This window comes from Zeugodacus cucurbitae, chromosome 2 (genome assembly GCF_028554725.1).
Source record: "Zeugodacus cucurbitae isolate PBARC_wt_2022May chromosome 2, idZeuCucr1.2, whole genome shotgun sequence".
NCBI lineage: Eukaryota > Metazoa > Arthropoda > Insecta > Diptera > Tephritidae > Zeugodacus > Zeugodacus cucurbitae.
Genome location: NC_071667.1, coordinates 27,921,134 through 27,943,811, shown reverse-complemented (window position 1 = coordinate 27,943,811; position 22,678 = coordinate 27,921,134). Strand labels below are relative to the sequence as shown.

At 34.4% G+C, this 22,678-nt stretch overlaps 3 protein-coding genes across 15 annotated transcripts in view; 2 read left to right on the top strand and 1 right to left on the bottom strand.

Annotated features, from left to right (window-relative positions):
* LOC105213689 (dnaJ homolog subfamily C member 3) overlaps positions 1-22,678 on the top strand; it is a 107,838-nt gene that overhangs the window by 39,810 nt on the left and 45,350 nt on the right. The window lies entirely within an intron of this gene.
* LOC105213700 (uncharacterized) lies at positions 490-13,299 on the bottom strand. Of its 10 annotated transcripts, none has more exons than XM_054226693.1 (9): positions 12,956-13,284; positions 12,485-12,787; positions 9,606-9,831; positions 9,459-9,523; positions 8,760-9,325; positions 4,779-8,697; positions 3,825-3,995; positions 3,635-3,759; positions 490-2,485 (listed from the first exon to the last, which is right to left on the bottom strand). In XM_054226693.1, the coding sequence occupies exons 3-9, from the start codon at positions 9,697-9,699 to the stop codon at positions 2,350-2,352; spliced, it is 5,076 nt and encodes a 1,691-aa protein (XP_054082668.1). In that variant the 5' UTR covers positions 9,700-9,831; positions 12,485-12,787; positions 12,956-13,284; the 3' UTR covers positions 490-2,349. The 10 variants fall into 10 exon arrangements, with proteins under 10 accessions (XP_054082668.1, XP_054082678.1, XP_054082682.1 ...); XM_054226703.1 differs by having other exon boundaries at positions 13,139-13,283; XM_054226707.1 differs by lacking the exon at positions 12,485-12,787 and adding an exon at positions 12,100-12,191 and having other exon boundaries at positions 13,139-13,276.
* Positions 13,819-20,224, top strand: LOC105213698 (uncharacterized). 4 transcript variants are annotated; one of them, XM_011186704.3, is made up of 2 exons: positions 13,819-13,956; positions 19,432-20,224. In XM_011186704.3, exon 2 carries the CDS (start codon positions 19,551-19,553, stop codon positions 19,935-19,937), a length of 387 nt encoding a protein of 128 aa, XP_011185006.2. In that variant the 5' UTR covers positions 13,819-13,956; positions 19,432-19,550; the 3' UTR covers positions 19,938-20,224. The 4 variants fall into 4 exon arrangements, with proteins under 4 accessions (XP_011185006.2, XP_011185009.2, XP_011185007.2 ...); XM_011186707.3 differs by having other exon boundaries at positions 13,841-13,998; XM_011186705.3 differs by lacking the exon at positions 13,819-13,956 and adding an exon at positions 14,560-14,830.

Sequence of the window (22,678 nt, the reverse complement as noted above, 5' to 3'; positions counted from 1 at the left end):
TTTAAAATGAACCCACGCAAGAAACGGGAAAGTGCACAAATACATACATATGTATGGGAGAGTGTGTATAAGTGTGTAAAAACTTATAACTTTTGAAATGTTTGTTTAAACCCTGAGTTAGTATTTAATAAAAAAAATATTCAAATATCTGTATATTGAACATTTATTAGAGGTTCCTTTATTCATATTTGAGTTTTACAATTGTAAAAGCTAAGCAATTTTACGAGTAACACTTCCAATTAACATTTCTCTCACCGGCTGTATAGGGTCTACATCATTTCTACATTTACATTTATTTATTACATATGGAAGAGCTTATATAAAGAAAATATTTCAACTTATGTTACTGAGATATATGTTTGAATGAGTGTATGTATTTATATAATTATTCCAATCTTATACTCGTGCAATATTAGTATTTTTTACAACATACATATATCTACATATAATGACAATATAATATATATTTTTAGAAAATTTTCTGCTATATATGATATATAATATTAACACTGTTTATTAAAAAAATCAAATATAAATTATATACAAAAATTCACAATAATTGATTTGCTGCAATTTGTTTGAAGGAACTCTGTTTTCTACAAATTGCTGAGTGATTTGAGGTTTTTTGAATCTTACCATGTCTACAGAATTTTATTATGTGTTTGTGGCATACTTATTTTCTTCTCTTTTTGGTTTTATATACAATATGCTATTATGCTATGGCACAGCGTTGCTACTAGTTTTTTTATGGTTAATATATATTGTTTTGCTTGGGAGCACAAACTAAAGCTAAGTGTTTGAGACTGAGACAAGTGCATGCGATTGATTTTTTATTTGTATGTGTGGTTGAAAATGGGCATATACATATGTATATATACAAGAAAACCAATTGTATGAAATTAAACTGAAAATCTCTGCTTTATAATTTGCATATGTGTGTATGAGTGATTTATTTGGTTTTCTAAAGTAAGATATTTTAAATAAATGTTGCGAAAACGATAAACCGTTACAACATAATATTATGTGACATAATATACATATGTACATATTTGTATTCTATATATATTATAATTAATCTCTAAATAATACAGCAACAAACCGAATTTACAATTTCACTCATACTCGTATTATTAAATAACTTAGTTTCCATTTGACCAAAAGGTATAACTAAAAAAATATCATATTTTGTATGTGTAACAATTGAATTCAGTTAGTTAAGTTAGTGAACTTAGCACTAATCTCATAACTGAGTGAAATAATGTGGCATTTTAATTCAGTAAAAAAAAATATAGTTAACACCAAGTGTTACTATACATATATATATTCAATGGTACACATATATTCTTTTGTATATATTAAAATATTATTAACAAAAAAGGCTTAATTTTTTTTTTTTGCATTTTTACATTAAAGCTTTACATATTCAAATTACGAAGCTCTTTAGCTGCTGTGCAAATGATATTCAATACCTACCTACAAATAATATGTAAAAAATAATTACAAATTTATATAAATAAAAATAATTAGTGTTATAATGTGCAAATATTTATAGTATTTTGCGGGAAACAAAGAACAAATCAGTGAGAAGATACAGATACTCAAAACTAACTAACCATTGGAAAACAGTTAATTTGTTTTGAAAACAATGTTTATAAATTTGTAAATTAATTTCTTATTTATAAAAATAATAATTATTTGTATATACACATTAACTATATGTATATTTGTTTACAATAATTTGCTTCATAATTTGCCAAAGCTTAGTTTTGTTCTAATTCACTGAGTCGCAAATCGAACTTAGTAAGTTTACAAATATTTATCGCACGAAATAGTGACACTAAATGTATTCAGTAGTATTTCAATAATAGATTTTCGAACATAGATATTTTTTAACTAAATATCGCATTACAGTTAGTGTTAAATATACATATACAATACAATGCCACTTACAACAAAAAATAATATGAACAATAATAATAAAAAAAGAAAAGTGATACACAAAAGTAATTCACAAAAAAATTAACTATAATGAGAAAAAAATATTTACATATAAAAATAAATATTTACAAAAATTGGTAAACTGCTTAAAGCCATAATTCATAATTTCACATGCATTATACTGTATATAATAATAATAATATAGATATTTTACGTTTTACCTTTTCTTTTGGCTTTTAAATAACTTATAACTAGGCTTTCTGCTTTTTTGCGTACAATTTTTTTTTCATTTGGATTACAATTAATAATGATTAATGTTTTTTGGACGCAGCAGATATTAGTTTTGAAATTCTCTCTCCTGCCCGCTCACATCTCCTTACTTTACATAAGCAGTCCCGTGTTGGATGGGTGTCATAAAGCACTGGTGGTGGGCGCATCTTTGGTTAAATGTGTCTCAATGTCCACGCGACAGATGGGGCAATGCTTATTCGTGACCAGCCATTGATCGACACAATCAGTATGGAAGAGATGCATGCAAGGCAAACGGCTGCAAAGTAAGATAATTATAATTTGAGAAATTGGAAATGAAGTGCTAAGAGTTTGAGGCTCATAAACCAAATTAATGGCAGATAACAACATTGTCATAGTATTTTATTCATATTTTATTTGGCTCGAATTTTGAGCTGTATGAGAATTTCTAAAGAATTCATCGGATTAGTTAAATAAAACCTAAAAGTAATACGTAATCGTTAATTTGATTCGAAATCCATTTTGAAAAAAATTATAAAAATCAGACAGTTACACTAAGATTGCTATAAGAAATGGAAAATGGGAGGGTCAAAAATCATATCTCAAGAACTGCTCGACCAATTTCAGCGAAATTTGGTACATAATAATTTCTTGATATCATGACAACTTCGCCTACTTCCCATATAAAACTATTTTTAATTCCATCTGATTCATTCACTTTATAATATATAAATCAAGGACTAATGAAGATATCGGAATAAAACTATATGTAAAAACTGATTGTTTAATATTATTAATATATTAATTTTTCTCTGTGCCAAAAATGGGTAATTACTTTCCCTGCTATAAAACACCTAATATTATGGTTGTCAAACATCCGGTGCGCTTTATGCCGTATATATCGGTTAATATTTGAAATATCTTACAAAAATTAAGTGAGATTGGTGGTGAAAATCTTTGAAATCGGTTCAGAAATTACCCCAGCCCTCATATGTAATATATATAATCATTTTTGCTATTCTAGTGGACTTTATGCCGAATAAAATGTTCGGTTACACCCAACATAGCACTTCCATACTTGTTTCCGTTTTATTTATATACAGAAATGAAATTAATTTTAAGAAACTTTCGGTTCTGAAACACTTTGTAAAACAGGAACATAATTTTAAACCAGTTGAACCCCTGGTCAAAATTCTTTCGAACATAAACATGATTTTCTCTCATTGTCAATAGGAGGGAAAACCATAAAAGTTAATATTCAATAAGGGCTTAGCTTATATGAGCTCGGACATTTTTACACATAGGATTTTGAACTGACAAGTCTACGTAACTGAAACTAACATTATTTTGGTAATGTCTTAAACCATAGCAACAGCAATAACGTTGTTAAATATTAAATTTTAATTTTAGCTAGCACATAAATAAAATAAATATAGTATTCACTCACCGCACATCATTTTCAATTTCAAATAATGACAAACAAATGGCACACTTCTCGGCGTCCTCATCAGATTCGCTGGGACGGCGAACACGTTTGTATTTATGTGGCAATGTGTTGCGTTCAATAATTTCCTATTATCACAGTTATTAATTTGAATTAGTATACGATATATGTTTCCTTTAAAGTTATAAATTACCAGAGTGGCGCCACGATTTGGTCTTATGGCTGAACCAATTAAAATGTGTGGTCCTATGTGTGAAAGCGGTGTAGAAAGACCAATTTCCAGATGCACCGGTGAGTAATGATGGAACATGTGGTGATGTACGGCCGAACGGCGACGCTGTTGTGCTTCGTAAGGATAGTAAGCCTAGAAGAAAGCAATTTCATGGGGCATATATTAGTATAAGTATTAAGAAGACATGAAAGATACAATATATTTTTATACTCTCTAAAGCTATAAAGACCTTATTTTGACGAAATTGTTTACATATGTATGCCTGGGTTCCACTTCCTAATACGTTTTTTGTACATATATCGTAAACTACTAAAGCTACACACAAGCATACATACATTAATCTAATTAATATGTGAAATCGGATAATAACCACGCCCACCTCCCATACAAAGTTTACGTTAAAAATTACTAAAAGTGCGTTAACTCACGAACGAAAAACGGCAGAAATACTAAATTTTACTGAAAAACAGCAGAAGAAAGCTGCACTCAAATTTAATAAAATGGAAAATGGGTGTGGGTGGTCCACTTATGGGTCAAAAACTATATCTCAGAAACTATTCGACCCTCCCATATACCTAATTATAGGTTTTCCAAAAATATGGTGGGATTTATTCCGCATATATCGGTTAATCCGAATATGAAGGTGAGATATCTTAGCAAACAAAAGTGAGCATATAGTCTTGGATATAGTGTACCTTGGTGGTGAAAATGAGTGAAATAGGTTCAGGAATTACCTTAGCCTTCAAATACTATATAATATGACTTTCGATATTGTAGTGGACTTTATGCCGAATATATAGGTCAAATTTGGTGTTATCTTAATAAACTAAATAAATAAATTCCGAGAGTAAAAAATATTCGAAAACACTCAAACTTATCCCTTCCTTACTGGTTCATAATTTAGATGTAACTTACCGGATCCAAACTGGACACCGGTCCATTGCTGGCATGTACACACGAACACGTATTCGGCAGCTGTGAGCGCCAGCGGAAACTATTTGTTAAATTCAGGGGATTCGAGGACAAATCAATGGGCGTGGGAGTCATGTGGCGACGATGTATTTCCTGTATATGTTGTTGACGATACCAAAGATTTTGATGCACGGGATACGGTGGTGCTGCACCGCCATGATGAGCACCACTATGATGACTAGCACTTCCAGCTGGACCGCCAATGCCACTACCACTTGGTTGGAGACGACCCATCAACGTAGGAAGTGGCGCTCGTGCCGCGAATTCATGATAGGGCGCCATGGCACGGACGCGTTCGTCGCTGCCTCCACTACTACCACCACCACCATTACTCGTATGCCCAGAGGCAGTCAGGGTTGAAGCAGTCTCGGACGGTGGACCTGGCGGGGGTGCTACAGAAACTACGGCTGGGGATATATAGTTAGGTGCGGTAGGCGATATGCCTTGGATGTTTCCCGCACTGATGTCGGTATGCGAGTAAGCTCGTGCAGCTACTGCGGCGGCGGCCGCCGCACCGGCTAATGTCGTACGACTACGACCGAACGAACATGAAGGAATGAGTGTGGGCTCCTGTTGTGAATGAATGGTTCGTTGCATTGGAGATATTTCATCGTCGCCGCGTCGACAGTGCAAATAAAATGGCGCGATTTGTGGTATTGGTGGACTGCTATTATTATTATTATTATTGCTGTTGTCACCAACTGGTGCATTTGCATATGAACCGCTGCTGCCAACAGCAACATTCGAACTATCTGCTGCGTCAACGTTGTCACTTAGGCTGACAGCAGGAATACCCCTGGGGTAGCGTAAAGGACCAGCCGAACGCATTGTGTAAAGTAGATTGTTTCCTTCATTACGACTCTGATGTTGATGCATGGGTGCATGAGCACCTGGTACACGACCGCCAAATAAATCCTGCAACGATACCTCCTCTATCGTGGGTATCGAAATTATAGCACCGTCCGAACTTGGTGCCGTCGCTGCCGCACCGCTACGTAGCACTGGTAACGCCGACCGACCCATCGTGGCGGCTGCCGTAGGCAAATTCAATTGCGGTGAACGTCGCAGGCGTCGCATTTCTGGGCATAGGCCATGTATATCGTGCATCATGGGTCGTTGATGTTGCGTCTGATGGGCTTGCTGTGGTTCGTAAAACGGATTTGGTGCCGGACGGGGTATATACTTGTAATGTCGATTACGTAACAGAGAGGAGAAGCGCTGATGTGGAGGTTGATGTGCCTGTTGCGGCTGATAAACGGCATGCCTCATACAATCATGATGGTGTTGCGGATGCGCTGCTGGATCATCAGTTTCAATATTGGAAGACTGTTGTGGTTGATTATTCTGACCACCTGCATCCCATTGTTGATATCCTGGTGGTACCACTGCATATGGATGCAGCAATGGACCACCTGCTGCAACGTCTCTAAATTGTGTACCTAAGCGGAAATAGTTCGATTGAGTGCTATCCATTCCCTCTATTGTTGCTTCATTCGATTCTGTTGCAGTACCATCATCACCGCTTACATTTTGAACTGGGGCAGGCGCATCTTCATCGGTAGTAAGATCAATAGAGAGAATTGGTTCACGAGTGGAATGCACGAAAACCACATCATCGTCGTCACCTGTGGAATCTGATAACCAATCCAATTGCAAATCGGGTGCTGTTAACACAGCTGCACCATCATTATTTCGACCACTTCGACTGGCTATATCCATGGATGCTGGATTTATGCTCACTGTGGCTACCGAACTGTTTTTAATCGCTCCACTGGCGGATGTAGAAGCTTCAATAGAACTAATTGCTATTGCACCTGAGTATGTTGGTTGCTCGTCATCGGTGTAGGGCTGTATTACGGTAGGCGATGACGTCGCCATTACCACTGCCGGTAAACTTACTGCAGCGCTTACCTCACCCGTATCGGATGCAGATTCCACTGAATAACCATTGCTGTAAATATGGGGATGTTCCTCCATATCACTATCTTCTAGCAGCACTACACTGCTTTCTGTCGAATGACCAACACTATGACCGGCATATGTGATCACGTATGAGCGCTGTTCGAGTGCTGAGCCACTGTCTGAAGGCCCTGTACTGATTGGTGGTGTCAAAGGCCTAGTGTTCTCCGCCACATGCTGGGTAGAGGGCGGTTGTGGTACTTCATCCACCTCGCTCGACTCATGCACATTCAGCATTCGCCATATTTTACGACGTGCTGTTCGCATATCGGTAGAATCGCTGCCATTATCAGCATTATTCTCCTCAGATATGCCACTAACGCTAGCATTGTCATCATTAGACCGTCCAAGGCTGCTGCTTATTCGGGGAATTTTGGCGGCCCTTGAAGTAGCGTCTGCTTGACGACTGCTACTTGCTCTTTCATGTGAATATATTTCGCGTCTATCCCTTCCATCTTCACTAGAATCACGCAACCAAGCTATATCGCTAGTAACCTCACCTCGTCTAAATTGCTGCTGTTCGCGTTCTTTAATGCGTTGACGTTCACGTTCCCGCCAACGCAGAAATTCATGTGGATTCGGCCTTACTTGTTGTGCTCCTCCGGGAGTGCTAGTATTGCTATGAATGCGCGGTTTGTGCAAATTCCAGATAATCTCATCATCATCATCACCACCATCATCATCTGTCTGATTGGCTGGTCGACTGTGATCATTACTGAATAAAGCGAATGCTGATGAGCCAAGGGATCGAAAACTAGTAGATGAATGCGCTTCATCATTACAGCTGGTAGGGGTGGCACAATTGTTGTTTGAAGCTCCACTAAAACTAGGTAATGCATCCATGTCAGTTAAATCGTCTATGTTGGCCACAGAGCCACGATTACTGATCGAACTGCCAACGCTGCTTCTACCGTCAACACCGCCGGCATTATTATTACCACTGGCATTGCCACCAGTAGAGCCCACAACATTTGAAGGCTTGCCCTGCTTCTTTATAGCATACGTTGTTGTAGTCGTGTTGGTGGTACATGTGTCTGCAAAATGTGCGCGTTCGGAATCAGATGCAGATGTCACTTCGTCGCTATTATTTAGTGATATAGGAGACGTATGAAATGACTCATTTGTATTCGCCAACGCCTCGCTCGATTCCGACGGTGATTGCAAGTGTTCATCATTATCTCTATCAATAGCCGTTGCACTCGCCAACATAGTTAATCCGTTACGGCTGATATCATTCGTCAACTCTCGATCACCTTCAGCCACCTCGTCGCCATTAACGTTTGATGCGGTCGTGGTCGATGCCACCATCATTTCATCATCCAGCGAATCGACGGATGTACTGCCATCAGCGACAGTCGATGATTCAGTTGCCATAACACTACTGGTTATCGTAGACACTGCAGCATAATGGGGTGTACGGACAGTATTGTTATGTGTCAAGTGGCTTTGATTTTCAGAACCAAAAGGGACATTATTTACAGCAGTCCCCCTTGTTGTGTTTTCGCCGCTTTGTTGTGTGGAGTTGGCAAGCATATGTTTGCATTTAATATCAGTCTTTGGAGTATCAGCAGTAGCAGTAACATGTGGCAAAGATAGGACAGCGCCATCACTTGATGTATCTGAAGGTGTCCAATAACTACCTATAGCATAATCGTGCTCATCATTAACAGCACCAACTGCGTTGGCTTCTTCAGTGTCTTGCAATTGCATAATTGCATTGGAACTAGTGGCAACATTCACATTTGCTCCTTCTGTCAACCCACTAATATCCATGTGCTCAACATTCGCCAATTCATTTGAGATAACATTATCTGTCAATAATGTTTCCTGCTGTTGTTGTTCATGATGTGGGGTGGGCATATGGTCTGCACCATGTACGGTGTCATAAGACGAGTGGTTGAGCCTGAAAGATTATAATATGTAAGTTTAAAAGTCACAATCAAATGCATATATATAAAATCATACCCGCTAGAGGTACTTTGTGAGCAGTGGCATGTCTCTGTTAAACACTTGTTGCACACTAAGTAAGGATCACGTCTTATCAAACAAGCATCGTAGGCGCAACGTTCGGTTGGAGGATCACCATCCATTTGTACGGTGGAAGTTGCGGAGTGTGCAGTTTGATGGTGATTATTGTGATGATGGTGGATTTGATGCTGTTGCTGTTGCTGTGGCTGTTGCACATGTGGGTGAATGTGTGGATGCACTATATGGTGAGGTCGATGTGTCAGAGTATGGCGATGGGAATGTACGTGATTGTAATGATGCATATGATGACGCACCGGTGGATACATTTGTACTCCAATAGAACTAACCATTGGTTGTGTGGACACGGAAGGTGATGGTGCATTCGCAGCAGGATCATACGATATCGTTGTTGTAACACCTTCATAATGTGTTGCTGCATTTGATGGTGTAGTTGGTGTGAGTACAGATGGCGGATAGCTATGTAAGTTGTGATAATTGGTTACCGCGGCAGTAGCTGCAGCAGATTCAGCGGATGTACCCATAAAGAACGCTAATGGACTATGCTAAAAGTAGATAAATAAATGTATATAGTTATTTATATATGTGCGGAAACTAAGTGTGAGCGACTGAACTGCTGATTGCAATGTCTTTCTCACAACTGTCGATCCACCACCAAGTAGATGTGTTATTATTTACTTCGATAGACAATCCCAAAGTCGCTGTGCGTTCTCCACGATCGTAGACCAGACCATATGAGTCGTCTAGAAAATAAAAACTTGATTTAAAGAAATATGCATATATGTTGTATAAAACAACAAATGTCGAAAATATGCTTCAACTTACGTCCATTGTCGTTGATTTCCATTTCATGATGATATGCTGGAACTTCGATTTCATGACGTAGATGGCGCCTCATTTCGTCTTCGTTGTTTTCCATTATACTTCTTCTTACACTTATTTCATTTATTTTTAAAAGTAAACGTTAGGCGTATTATTGCATATTATTAATGCGAAATCCCAAGTACATTGATTGCACGATTTTAAATACATATATATTTTGTCGTATCAGCTGAAAATCAAAAATTCCATAAGCCTATTTATTTTAAAGAAACATTGCTTGATCGGTTATTTATATCGTTTGTATATACATATGTATGTATACTTAATTTTATGTGCCACCTATTTAAGCGCAACAACAAATTCAACGTCACCTTATCAACAACAGTTGTTAAAAAAACTATGAGTTAAAAATTTTAAATATCAGAGTTGCCTACATTTCTTACAAGAAATTAAAAAAAAAAAATTAATAATTCCAATATACCTAACGCACGATAAAACTAATCAGACAACGAACTCATAAATCTGTATAAATTTATGTTACAGACATAACAAAACAAAACTCTATTTCCGGATTTTAAATTTACAAACTTCAATCTTAACTCTAACTCAAGTCAGCAGTTACGAATCTGGTCAATAAGTTGCACCGTATATGTAATCTTCTAATTTTCCAATTTGACTAACGATTTTTTGATTTACAAATACCTGCAATGAAATTAGTAAATAAATACGTGATGAACAAAAGTATTGGCACAGCAAGATACTTTGACTTTAGCACTGTTTTTTTCCACTTATATAATAAGTTTTAAATACAAAAAAAAAAATCCTTAGTTAGGGCGAGTAATTATCAATTATATTTCCTTTAATTCATTTAATTATCTCTCATATTAACTTAATGGTAGTTATAAAACAAAAAAAGTACTCATTTTAGCGAAACAAAAGTATTGGCACACTCTATCAAATTATGCTATTTCGTCTAATTTTTATTAATTATGGCAACTCTTTTTTATAGTACCGTTATGTATACGTAACCACATGTGTTGTTGTAAGAAATTAAATTTAAAAAATCAGTGTGCTTTTATTTGATAGTTAAAATTTGATTGACTTTTATTAAAATGGGTAGCAAAAAATGTGAAACCAACGTATCTCAGCGAAAAATAATATTATATTTGCATAATCAGGGTAAATCGTACGCTGAGATTGGTGAAATGATGGACAGAAGCCGATATACTATAAGGGAGTATTATTCAACGTTTCAGAGATACTGCATCTTTGCAAAACGAACGAACGAAAACGAACAGGCAGGCCCAAGGCTTTAAGTGATCGCGAACGTAGCCAAATAGTCAGGAAGGTAAAAAAGAACCCCAGAATATCATCCACACGAATCGCTGCGGAAGTTAAGGAAGAGATGGGAAAAGATATCCATCCAATAACGGTCCGGAGGACACTGCATGAAGCTGATTACAGTTCTCGCGTAGCTAGACGTAAACCTCTCATTTCGAAAGCGAACCAAACGAAGCGTTTAGCTTATGCGAAGGAGTACATAAGCAAGCCAAGGGACTTTTGGGACAGTGTACTCTTCTCAGATGAGAGTAAATTCAATATATTTCAATCTGATGGTCGACAAACTGTATGGAGAAAGCCTAACACCGAATTGCAAAAAAATAACCTTGCTGCTACTGTTAAACATGGCGGTGGAAAGGTGATTGTGTGGGGTTGCATGTCCGCTGCAGGTGTCGGCGAGCTGGAATTCATAGACGGCATTATGGACAAAAGATATTATATGGATATTCTGAAGAGAAATGTAAAAAAAGTGCCGAAAAATTGAAATTGCCAGATTCATTCACATTTCAACACGATAATGACCCGAAGCATACTGCTTATGATGTCCGCATGTGGCTGGCACATCATATAAAACATATATTACCGCATCCCCCTCAATCGCCTGATCTAAACCCAATAGAACATTTATGGGAAGAACTAGATAGGCGCGTTAAGAAGGGATCAATATCAACCAAAGCTGAGTTGAAAGTGGCACTAATGGAGGAATGGCAGAATATTGGAGCAGAAACGACACAAAAATTGGTTTCATCAATGCCAAACCGGCTGGAAGCAGTCATCAAGCAAAAGGGCTTGGCCACAAAATATTATTTTTTTTATATAATTTACTACTTTGTTCTTGTTTTCTTTATATTTGTATGGAGTGTGCCAATACTTTTGTTTCGCTAAAATGAGTACTTTTTTTTTGTTTTATAACTACCATTAAGTAAATATAAGAGATAATTAAATGAATTAAATGAAATATAATTGATAATTACTCGCCCTAACTAAGGATTGTTTTTTGTATTTGAAACTTATTATATAAGTGGTAAAAAACAGTGCTAAAGTCAAAGTATCTTGTTGTGCCAATACTTTTGTTCATCACTGTATGTGTTAAAATCAGAAAATTATAACAAATTTGTGTATATGCAGAATAAAAATTAAATATTTTAAGATGTACCTCCATTATACACTCAATTAAAAATCCACCTTCAAATGTAGCCACTCAAGACTATATTCTGGCATGTATAATATCTAATGTTTGAGCCACTCCTAATTCACAGCAAAATTGAAAAATACTATTATTGTTAAATCAGCGACTATTTTTTGCAATATTTCTTAGAATAGTTTATATTATAACTCAGTGTTTGCATATAATCTCAAGACCAGAAATCAATTGAATATTGTAACTTTGCACGTAACTAAAAAAATGCACAAATAGTATAGAGATTTGAAGCCGGCAATATTTGTCTACAAGATGACCACTCAAATTATATTAAATGTATACAATGTAGGCGGAAGTAAATGTCTATTAGGAATTTTTAAGACTCGTTGAAAAATCTTACTTAATGCATGTTTTCCTGTCCCGTATATTTTTGTAAAACTTTACATAGGCAGTGCCATATCACAAACTAGTGTCGGAAATCTCGAATGTCGGCAACAAAAACAGCTGCGCTCTCAGCTGTATTCGTCTCTAATTTTTGCATTCCCTTTTCAGTTGATTTTATTTTTAGCCTATTCTTCTACCACTTGCACGTTTGTATAATACATTTGTATGTACGCATCTAAGTAATTACTTTATTTTTTCTTCATTTGTTTTCTTCTACATTTTGTACAACGAAACAAGACAAATAGCCCCCTTCACAGATCTAAAAAAAAAACATACTTCAATCTCCAAATATGAAAATAAGGTCACCTCAACTATTTAATAGTCTGTAGAAGTGCATTTATTCTTAAGAGACGTGTTTATGACAAAAAAATTAATTATGTCGAAGTTCTGCGGCGTACGGTAGACACTTCCGTTGTATTAACACTACCTCAATTGAAATAGAGCACCCACCACCTCCTCCTTCCAACAACACTTTTATTTTGCCGTTTTTTATTTACTTTTTTCTTGTTTCACTTAATTCTTGTCTGCCATGGCACACTACAAAACTTCACAATTTTCTTTCTTTATAACTTCTCTCCTTATATTTACACATCTAAGGTTTCTATTTTACCGTTCTATACGAATTTGATCCATTTTTATAATATTTTTTATTTTCAGAAACACATTTTAAAATATTCACTTCAAAAACCACAAAATTAAATCTTATATTTGCTAAAAGCCCAGACAAATTATGAAAATTATATGAGAAACGCAATGAGACTAGCACATCAGAATGTTGCCACATCTAAAAATAAAAACTGATATTAATTCTAATTTCCAAATATGAAATATATGTATATATCTTTATTTCGCATTAAAAAATCAAACACAATATTATTAATATCTTTTTATTAACTTTTGTAGGCATTGGCTTTGTTTAAAAAGCTCTTTTACTTGTTAACAAATCACCAAAATTAGAAAGCGAAAGACCAAACGTAGAAAATTAAATCATACACAATTGCAACCACCTTGTATGAATTCACGCAACATCTCTTTTAAAATCGTTATCGATTAAATTTCGGTTATTACTATTTCAGAGTTGCTTAACAAGGTAACTGCAACCTAACTTTTTTTAGCACTATTTAAATTATACTCTTATTTTATATAATAAATTAAATTATTTAATAATATATACAATAGGGATGTGCTAACTTTTAATTAGTAGATGTCTCCAAGTCATAAAAACTGTATTTTTAAATGTAGTAAAAGTGGAGTATCACTGTGCATAACTGGCTTTTTTGGCCGATATTTAAAATTTAGCATTAGCACCCTGTCACAAGCTGAATTTGTACTCCATTCGAATTTTGTAAATTCCTTTGTTGGATTTTATTATTAACGGAAATTCGCACGCGAAGACATCTTCTCAACTGCTAATAATTAGTTCATTAAGTGAGTGTTTCAACCTCGTTATCAAGTAAAAAAAAATTACAGGTAAATAAATGTTCATTAACATTTTAGTGAATGTATTTAATGTAAAGGAGTGAGGCAGGTTGAAAATTTTGTTTGGAAATATTTGCGAAAAATCGATTGTGTCTGGATGGCGGTAGAGAAAGTTTGCATTGCAAAGCATACCACAACAAGTTTGAGGTTTGGTTCCTCATTAATTAATTAGGTTAGAGGGGGGAATATATATTGTACAGAAAATGCATTCAATATGGCTCCCGTTGAGATTTTGTAATTTGAAATTAGCAAAGTAAAAATAACTTCGAGCTGTGACAGTGCTTGCATGTTCAGCAAGTAAGGCGACATTTGGTTGTTCCACAAGCATACCGAGGATTGCCGCCCAAAATACCAGTGGAATTCGTATTTTTTTGTTTGTTCGTTTGTGTGCGTATTATGTATCTTCGGTCATGCCGTTTTTGGTGCATTTCCTTTTTTGTCGTCCCGTTTCTCTGCATAGCTGACTGTTGCCTTCTTTTTGTAATGTTCTCCAGCTGCCATTTACGATAGCAGCTGCTAAATTTATGTAGGGTGTATCATTTATTGTGGTTTAGTTTCTTTAGCCGAATCAGTTGTAGTGCTTTGTAGAAGCTTTTTTGAGTTGCTTGGTTCAAAACCAGATATAATCGGTTTGGTCAAGTTTTGCAATGAACGCATTGGTAGAACTTACTTTATTTGTATTTGAATAGGCGCATACTGTATAATATATCAAGTACAACAACTACGTCGTTAGCTGGTGGCGTTGGTAAGAGGTAATGCAAAGGCATTGAACGGAAAATACAACAGGGGCAAAGTGAATTCTTTTTTATTATTTTTGGCGCAGGTACGTAAATTTTTTCTGATTCACCGTTCCAAATATTACTTGTACATACATATGTACATGCTTAAATTTGTGCATAGCTTATAATAACAAAAGCGATAAAAAATAGTTTCATTTCGTTATGGTTTTAATATAAAATAAGTAATAAATGCAGTTTCGGTAACGGTTTTCGAATCTTATCAAAACAAATGGATGATTATAAAAAATATAATTGGATATCGATCCAATTGGTTAGATCGTCGAAAAGCAGACTCTTACCGGATAAAATCCGTGTCAATTTCGGTAACTTTGAACCGGTTGTGATGATTCGCTACATTTAGTTTCGTTGTTTTTTTTTTACTAATAACGCAGAAATATAGATAGAAAAAGTAAAAAAATAAAACTAGATATGTATGTATGTACATAAAGATAAATTCCAGCTTTTAAAGCAATAACGATACCGGCTAATTGGAGTGTTAGCATTTTCCAATCTACACTCCACCTCGAAAAAGTAAATTTTTTAATTTACTTTTCAGAGAGTGATAAAAAATTCGAAACGAAGCAAGCAGCGTTTTTTACGATGTTGCAAAAACACTTACTCTCTTGTTTATCGCGTTTTTTTAGTAAATAAACTCTCCTACTTGATCCACTGGTTTAAAAATGAAAACGATGCAAATCAGAATTCTCGTATAAAAATGTTCAGAAAATATATTGCAAAAGAAAAAAAAACAAAAGAATATTCAAGATTTTTTCTCTTCATAGTAAATGCATAAATATGTATGTAAATGTAAATATGTTTTTCATGTAAATCCATATGTTTTATTGAAGCAAATGAATGAATCAATTTTTTAAGTTTAAAAATGCATTTAATATTATAAAAACAGATAATTTATGTATATACTAGCAGACCCGGCCACACGTTTTTGTGGCTAAGGTATACATTAAATTAGTAAATCTTTCAATGCAGAGAAAAAATCCTTACGCATAAAGACGAAAACGTTATAGCCGATAAATTTTAAAATGATTGATAGACATTATTGTAGATCCGTGTTAAGCGAAAATCATCATAATTTGTAAAACTTTGATTTTTTTAATCGTATATAGGAGAAAGTAACAAATGACCAAATTTCATAGTTAAAATAAATTAGTCTGTGGGCTAATTGAATACGTCATCCTGGTTTTTAGCTGTGTCAACTCTCCTTTAACGAAATTCTAAATTGTCGCATTAAGATCAAAGAGATCCTTGTTTTTTACCACCAATATAGGTCATTCAATCAGCCATTTATGTTTATATATTATGGTTTCATGTCAGGAAAAACACGATGAATAAGCTCCACTTTCGAGGCCATGAAGTGACAGAACCCCGTTAAAAATGTTATTAATCCATCGAGGTGTCAACTGTGTCGCTACCATTTTCAACTATTTCTACAATCGCAGTATGATATTTTTGGAAAAACACTCGTATTTTATTTGTTAATTGGCGATTCTTTATGTGTCGCCACAAATTAGATGATTTTAGGAATGTGATTAGTTCGTCAGCAACAGTTGATCCAAGAATAGTCTGGCCAAAATCACCTGCCAGCAGAATCATGACTTCACCAAAAATATTTTCGTTGTCGCGTAAATCTTTTAAAGTCCTGTTCAGTACCTCCAGCGACTTGAATATCTGGAAAATCTTCTTTATGCTCTTTTTTGGCGATTTTGCAGACTGGTGTTTCGTTGATTTGCAATTTAGGAGTAATTTCAAGGCCGAATTGCCGTTTGTCTGCCTACTAACAGGCGCCAAGTTGCCCCTATTGCCATTATAACTGGGCGTTGAATATGAGTGAAATCGGTTCAGGAACTACCTCAACCCTCATGTACTATATATGCTGATTTTCGTTATTCTATTGGACTTTATTTCAAATTGTGTGTAAGAAAATTACATCAATAAATTGCGAGAGTATAAAATGTTCGGTTGCCTTTGCCTACTTTTTACAAATTGTTTTGGGCTATCGACACAGCCTTATACAATTGAACAATGATAAAAATATTTTAACTAAGCAACAATGACAACTTTCAAAATATTATTATTTTTTGTTTTGTATTTTTTTATAATTTTGTTGTCAATTCAAATAAAATCATCTTCTTGTTATCTTCCCCACAATTTTTCGATATATACTTACTTTCTGATCCTTCCCTGGCCTTCCATAAATATTTCAAAACTAAAATTAGCCAGATCGGTTTGGCCCTTCTCGACTTTTTTCGAGACTTACGACACAAATGTTTGTATGGGTGATTAGAAAATTGTGGATTTAAGTCTTTTTCAGTCAATTTTTCTCTCCGTAAGAACCATCCCGGTACCTCTAAAAACATTCTAAACAAAGAATTTGCGAAACCGGTTCAGCAACACATTTTGCGATTCATTTTTATATTATAGAAGATTTGGAAAAGTAAATTATTCGAAAAAGTAAATTACCCAAAATACCAATCGATGTACTTTTCGAGAGTATACTGTATTGACATAAAAGTATTTTTACTATGTTTTTTTTTGTTTAAATATATACAATCATAAATTTTATTTAAACAATTCAGCATATTAGACATACATATTACAGTCTCCTTTGACATCTAAAAAATGTTCTTGTCGTGGACAGCATAACATGATTCATCTAAAATCCAAAAATTTATATTTCAGTAGTAGTATGGTAAATCTACTTATTGAACGAAGGAATATATTTTAAAATTTAAAATTTCCCTTGGTATAGATAGGCTTGAAAATATTATTTGTAATAAATAAATCCTTTGTTCAATAACAAGATAGTGTCATTTCAAAATGTGTGCAAAATTTGAACAAAATCAATTCATAACTTTTTCAAGAAATCGTGTCCACTAACTTAAAAAATTTGGTTTTGAGATAAACGCGTTTAAAGTTTTAAATTGAAATTGACGTGGTCTGATGGGCGAAACTACCAAGGAATTTATTTCTTAGAATATTACTTGGAACGATTTGTGGTAAAAAATTGGCAGTGGAATACAATTTTTCACTCAAACTTAAACGTATATTCGCTATGTATGTATCTTTGCTATATAATTATGAGGTTTTCGCACTCGTATGAGTTCATTGTTTCCTGTGTACAACATTGTTCACCCGATTCATATATTGGGTGCGTGTAATTGTTAAAGCGCACTGTCTTCACCATAACTACATATAATGTTGAAGCAATAAAGTTGCATGCAATGTTGCTAGCGAATTTGCATTTAGCTTTTGAGAGAGGATTTGTTATGACAAAACATACATTTGTAATGGAACTCAGATTTACAGACTAGTCACCATTAATGCTCCACCGCCCCTAAATGATGTCATTGTAAGTCTCTATCTTACAACTCTCTTATGTATAGTTTTACAATTTACATATGTACATATAATAATGTATATGCAACGAGTTTTAGTCGTTGTTTAATAATATACAGTGATGGTAAATGGCTATATATTTGGCATCGGAAGTGTAGACGATAACGGAATAATAAATGTTCATGCATATGGTATGTTTGATATGTCGGAGTCTTGCCTGGCTAGGTGGGAGTTTCGACCGCCACTGTATCTAGAGCGAAAAGTAGTGATTCTTATTGCTCGAGGAATTTCTACTTCTACAAGGAGTAATGTTCGTACATAAAGAAAGTCATTCACAGTGAGAATTGTCTAAGAAGATATTGGTTAGTTCTTGTAAAAAATTATTTACTGACCAATCCTTTACCAACAGCGTTTCTGTGTCTTCTTATGTTCATAATATTAATATATTATACATATATATATACATAATTATTTTATTTATTTTTTAACTCGGAAATACATTTAAAATATAAGTGTCTTAGGACGAGAGAAAACGTTCGTAACATTTATCTATGTTCTTCTATTAGAACATGTTGCGAGGTCTTTTTTTTAGATGATTTCAGTCGTATTATTATTTTTTTAACTTTTTTGGTAAAGCAGATAGTATACCTTTTTCGACCATAGCTGTGGACTGATTCTGCTATTCTTGTGAATCACTGTGATGCTGATGAATGTTTATGCATATGAATCAGTATATGTGTATGTTTATATACAAATAATATGTACATGCATTATATTTCGATTGGCAGTGAGTGGCAAATTTCATTTTGGCACAGACACAAGAGAGAACATTGAAAATAAAAGCAAAAAAAAAAAACAAATGTTGTGAAAGTTTTCGCTGTTGATTTTACTTTGTTATTATTGTATTCACTGGTTTACTATTACCATCATTGTCATTGTTACTAATGTTGTTAAAATTGTTGTTGGTGTGGTTACTTTAGACACGCCGCTGAGGCAACTAACTGTATACGCTTGAGTGCGGCCAGCAACGCGCCAGTCAGTCAGCCAGACAGTGAGAGTCATTTGCCGTGTCAGCCGTTGCCTGGGGTGTTGTCTATGATTCAGTTAGTTGAAGTCAGTCTGCCAGTCGTGCTGTTTCGCTTAACTTGCCCTGTAATTTCGGTATATGCATTTGTGATTCAATTAGTTTCATTTAATATTATATTTTTTTACAACGTTTGTGCATGCGAATATTATTTAGAGTATACATTTTTTCTTTATAAATAATATTATATTTCTTATTTATTTCTAGATTCCAAAAAACTGTTGTGTTCATTAAAAACGGATCTGATATCCTCGATTTGCCTGCATCAACTGCAAGTGTGTAATATTTCTAATTAATTACCGTACCGTTAATAAAACAATAAGTCAATGAATATGACTTCCACCGAAACTCGTTGCGGCCTTACTTGCAGCACTCGTCCATCCAGCCGTGTTCTAAAACCACCTGGCGGTGGTCACTCCAACATTTTTACTGAGCCTGAGGTCGCCGTTAACGCGCCACGTCCCAAATACAATCAACAAAATTCTTCCAACATGAACGCTTGCATGAATTCCACTGATCCCAACCAAAAGGTGGAGAAACTGCGCGAAGAGATCTCACACAACAAGCAAGTCCAACCCGAGGCTGAAACACAAAAGAGCAACTCGGCCGCCACCACACCAACTGGCGGCTCGGCTAGTCAGACAGGCGGCAATGAACAACCGTCACGCGGTCGTGTACCTCCCGGCGGTTTCTCATCTGGTGGCTTCTGGTAAAGTGCCGGCGGTTGAGTAAAGTGTTGCGTTGCGATAGTAACACTCCACAAGCAAAATAATATAACATAAAGATATTATTTGTACGCATCGTACAAATTACAACAACAATAACAATCGCATTTACTATTACTATTCGCTTCTCTCTACACAAAAAACTAAAGAATTGCTTATTACGGCGCCTGTAAGCTGCAGCAATGGAAAATAAAAGAAATTCACAATTTCAAGAATACTTCCTTCATAATCTATATGTATTGCCTTTGTCTGACAAAAATTCTTACTATTATTATTATAAATAACTTAAACAAGTAGAGATAAAAGCCACTTAACTATCCCTTAAATAAAAGTGCAGTGGGCGTGTCAGTGCGTCAGTTGATAGAAATATTTTGCAATTGTACGCAAAATGTTAAAATGAAAATAGTGAAATTTTTCGCAATACTCTGTTCTCTTTGTCTATTTTTGACTATAGCTGTATGACGCGTTCGCTATGACAATTGAAGAACTGTTTACACCCTGCGCGCGCTCTCTCACTGTGCACTTTTGTACTTATATTTATATTTAATTTTTAATTTATATGTATGTTCTGTATGTTATATATACGTGAACAAACCAGTTTCTACATAAATTGGATACTTAATGCATTTTCGGATAACCGTAAGAAAAACAATGAAAAATACACTTTAATACACGAAGTATATATGCTTTAAAGTTATTTACATTTTGTCAAAAGATAAAATTATATACAAGAACAAATATACATAAGTTTGATTTTCGTATCCCAAAAACAAATGTTTTATTATTCTGCAGACACTTTTAAAATGTCCTAAATCTTCAATTCACCGATTTGTAAATAATCTCGATGGATATTTATAATATTTAATTAGTTATGTGTGAGTATCTATGGAGAACAATATATTTAGAGCGATGTGTGATCGAAACGTCCAAACATTTTATAAATCTCATGCGGACAGGTTGTTTGAATTTTGTTATATGGTTGAATCGTTATTTATCATGAAGAAAATTGCTATCTTTGGACAGTAAAAGTTGTTGTTTTAGCGACATCGCAAATACTACTTTGTGGTAAGATATTACTGTTACGGTCAACGTCAGTTCAGAGGTCTGGACAAATAACTGTTTTGACAGTCTCTCTTTGTCTCTTTAAACAAAATACTACCGGCTATCGATTTAAGAATTTTATTACGTCACAGTACTTTGGTCATAAACATGGTTGAAGTTAATAGTCGAGGATTTCTGTTTCGCTGACAGTCAGGTTCGCAAAACCGCTATAAATATCAATTTACATATATGTACATACATACATATGTATAAAGCCATGAACTCTGAACTAGACCGCATTATCAAAATATTATGTTCTGTTACAACAATAGTCTAAATTTTAAAAGATTCAGCATAAATGATAAAATCTAGTTGGTGATACTTCTATTCAGTTGGTAAATTGGTCAGCTTTAATTTTGTAGGAAAGGAAAGTAAAAAAATGAGTTAACCAAAAACGTAACTTCATTATTTTACAAATAAAAATTAAGTATGGAATGCTTTAACCCTGAATGGTTGCACTTATTTTACATACACTAACGTTATACTTCGTCGAATCGACGAACTTCATTTTCTTTTGCTTCTTACAAGAAAACTTTTTGATTTGACTTTTGATAGCATTTTTATTTAGAATTAAGGAAATAAACATAAAAAGAACGTAAAAAATGTTTTTTCCTTAAAAGCTATGTAAAACTTTTCCAATTTGTTTTTCAAAGATCCTTTTATAAATTTACAATTCGTCGATTCGACGAATGTATAGCCGTCCAGGTTTAAATAATTTTCTCCCCGTTTTAATAATCGCAATCTTAGTTAAAGTTGACTATGATATAGTAGTGTAAACCAAAACAAAAAAAAAACAATGTGTGCAAATGAGCTTTCCTAGTAATTTGCTCTGAATTGCCCAACTATCACGTAGTTAATGTTAAGTCGTAAAAAGCTTAGAAAATACGTGTGTACTCTCAAGTTTGTATATTTCAAGTTTAAGCTGAGCAGTTATAATTAGTCATCTAAAATATACGTATGTATTTGCATACATACATAAGTTTCAGATAAATATTTTTTATCTCAAACCATTTTATAAATATTAAATAGTCATGACTATAATTATGAAAGAAAACCAACATTCCAGTTCATATGATTGCAAATTTTTTGGACAAGATTTTGCCCTTAAAAAATCTTGTAAAAAGAGGTAATGTATATTCACAACGGATAAGCTTGTAAATATATATTATTTGGAGGACATTAAGTATTTTTTTTCGGCGAGATTAAGTTATAAGTAAAAATAGTGTATTCTCCGATTTTGGAAGATAGTCTCCATTTTTTTCCTTTGGTTCGAAAAAATCCCTTTTTAAAATTATTATTAATTACAGTATATAGTTACTAAAAATCGAAAATATGGAATAATCTAATTAATGGTGTAAAAATATTTCAATTTTGGAGAAAAAATTGGGAAAACCGAAAAAAAATTGTTGGGTCCAATACCTAGCGATTGGTGCACAGTGCAACAATAACGAATAACATTTGAAAACAATACTAGGAAAGGTTTTCCAATTCATAACATTTGAAATATGCTTATGGTTCCAGAAACTGTAAGTATTGGAAGCAGGCTCAAAGTATCGACATACTTGGAATTGGGGTTAGAAAAACCTCTACGAAGTTTTTGACTTCATTGGAATTGGGGTTAGAAAAAC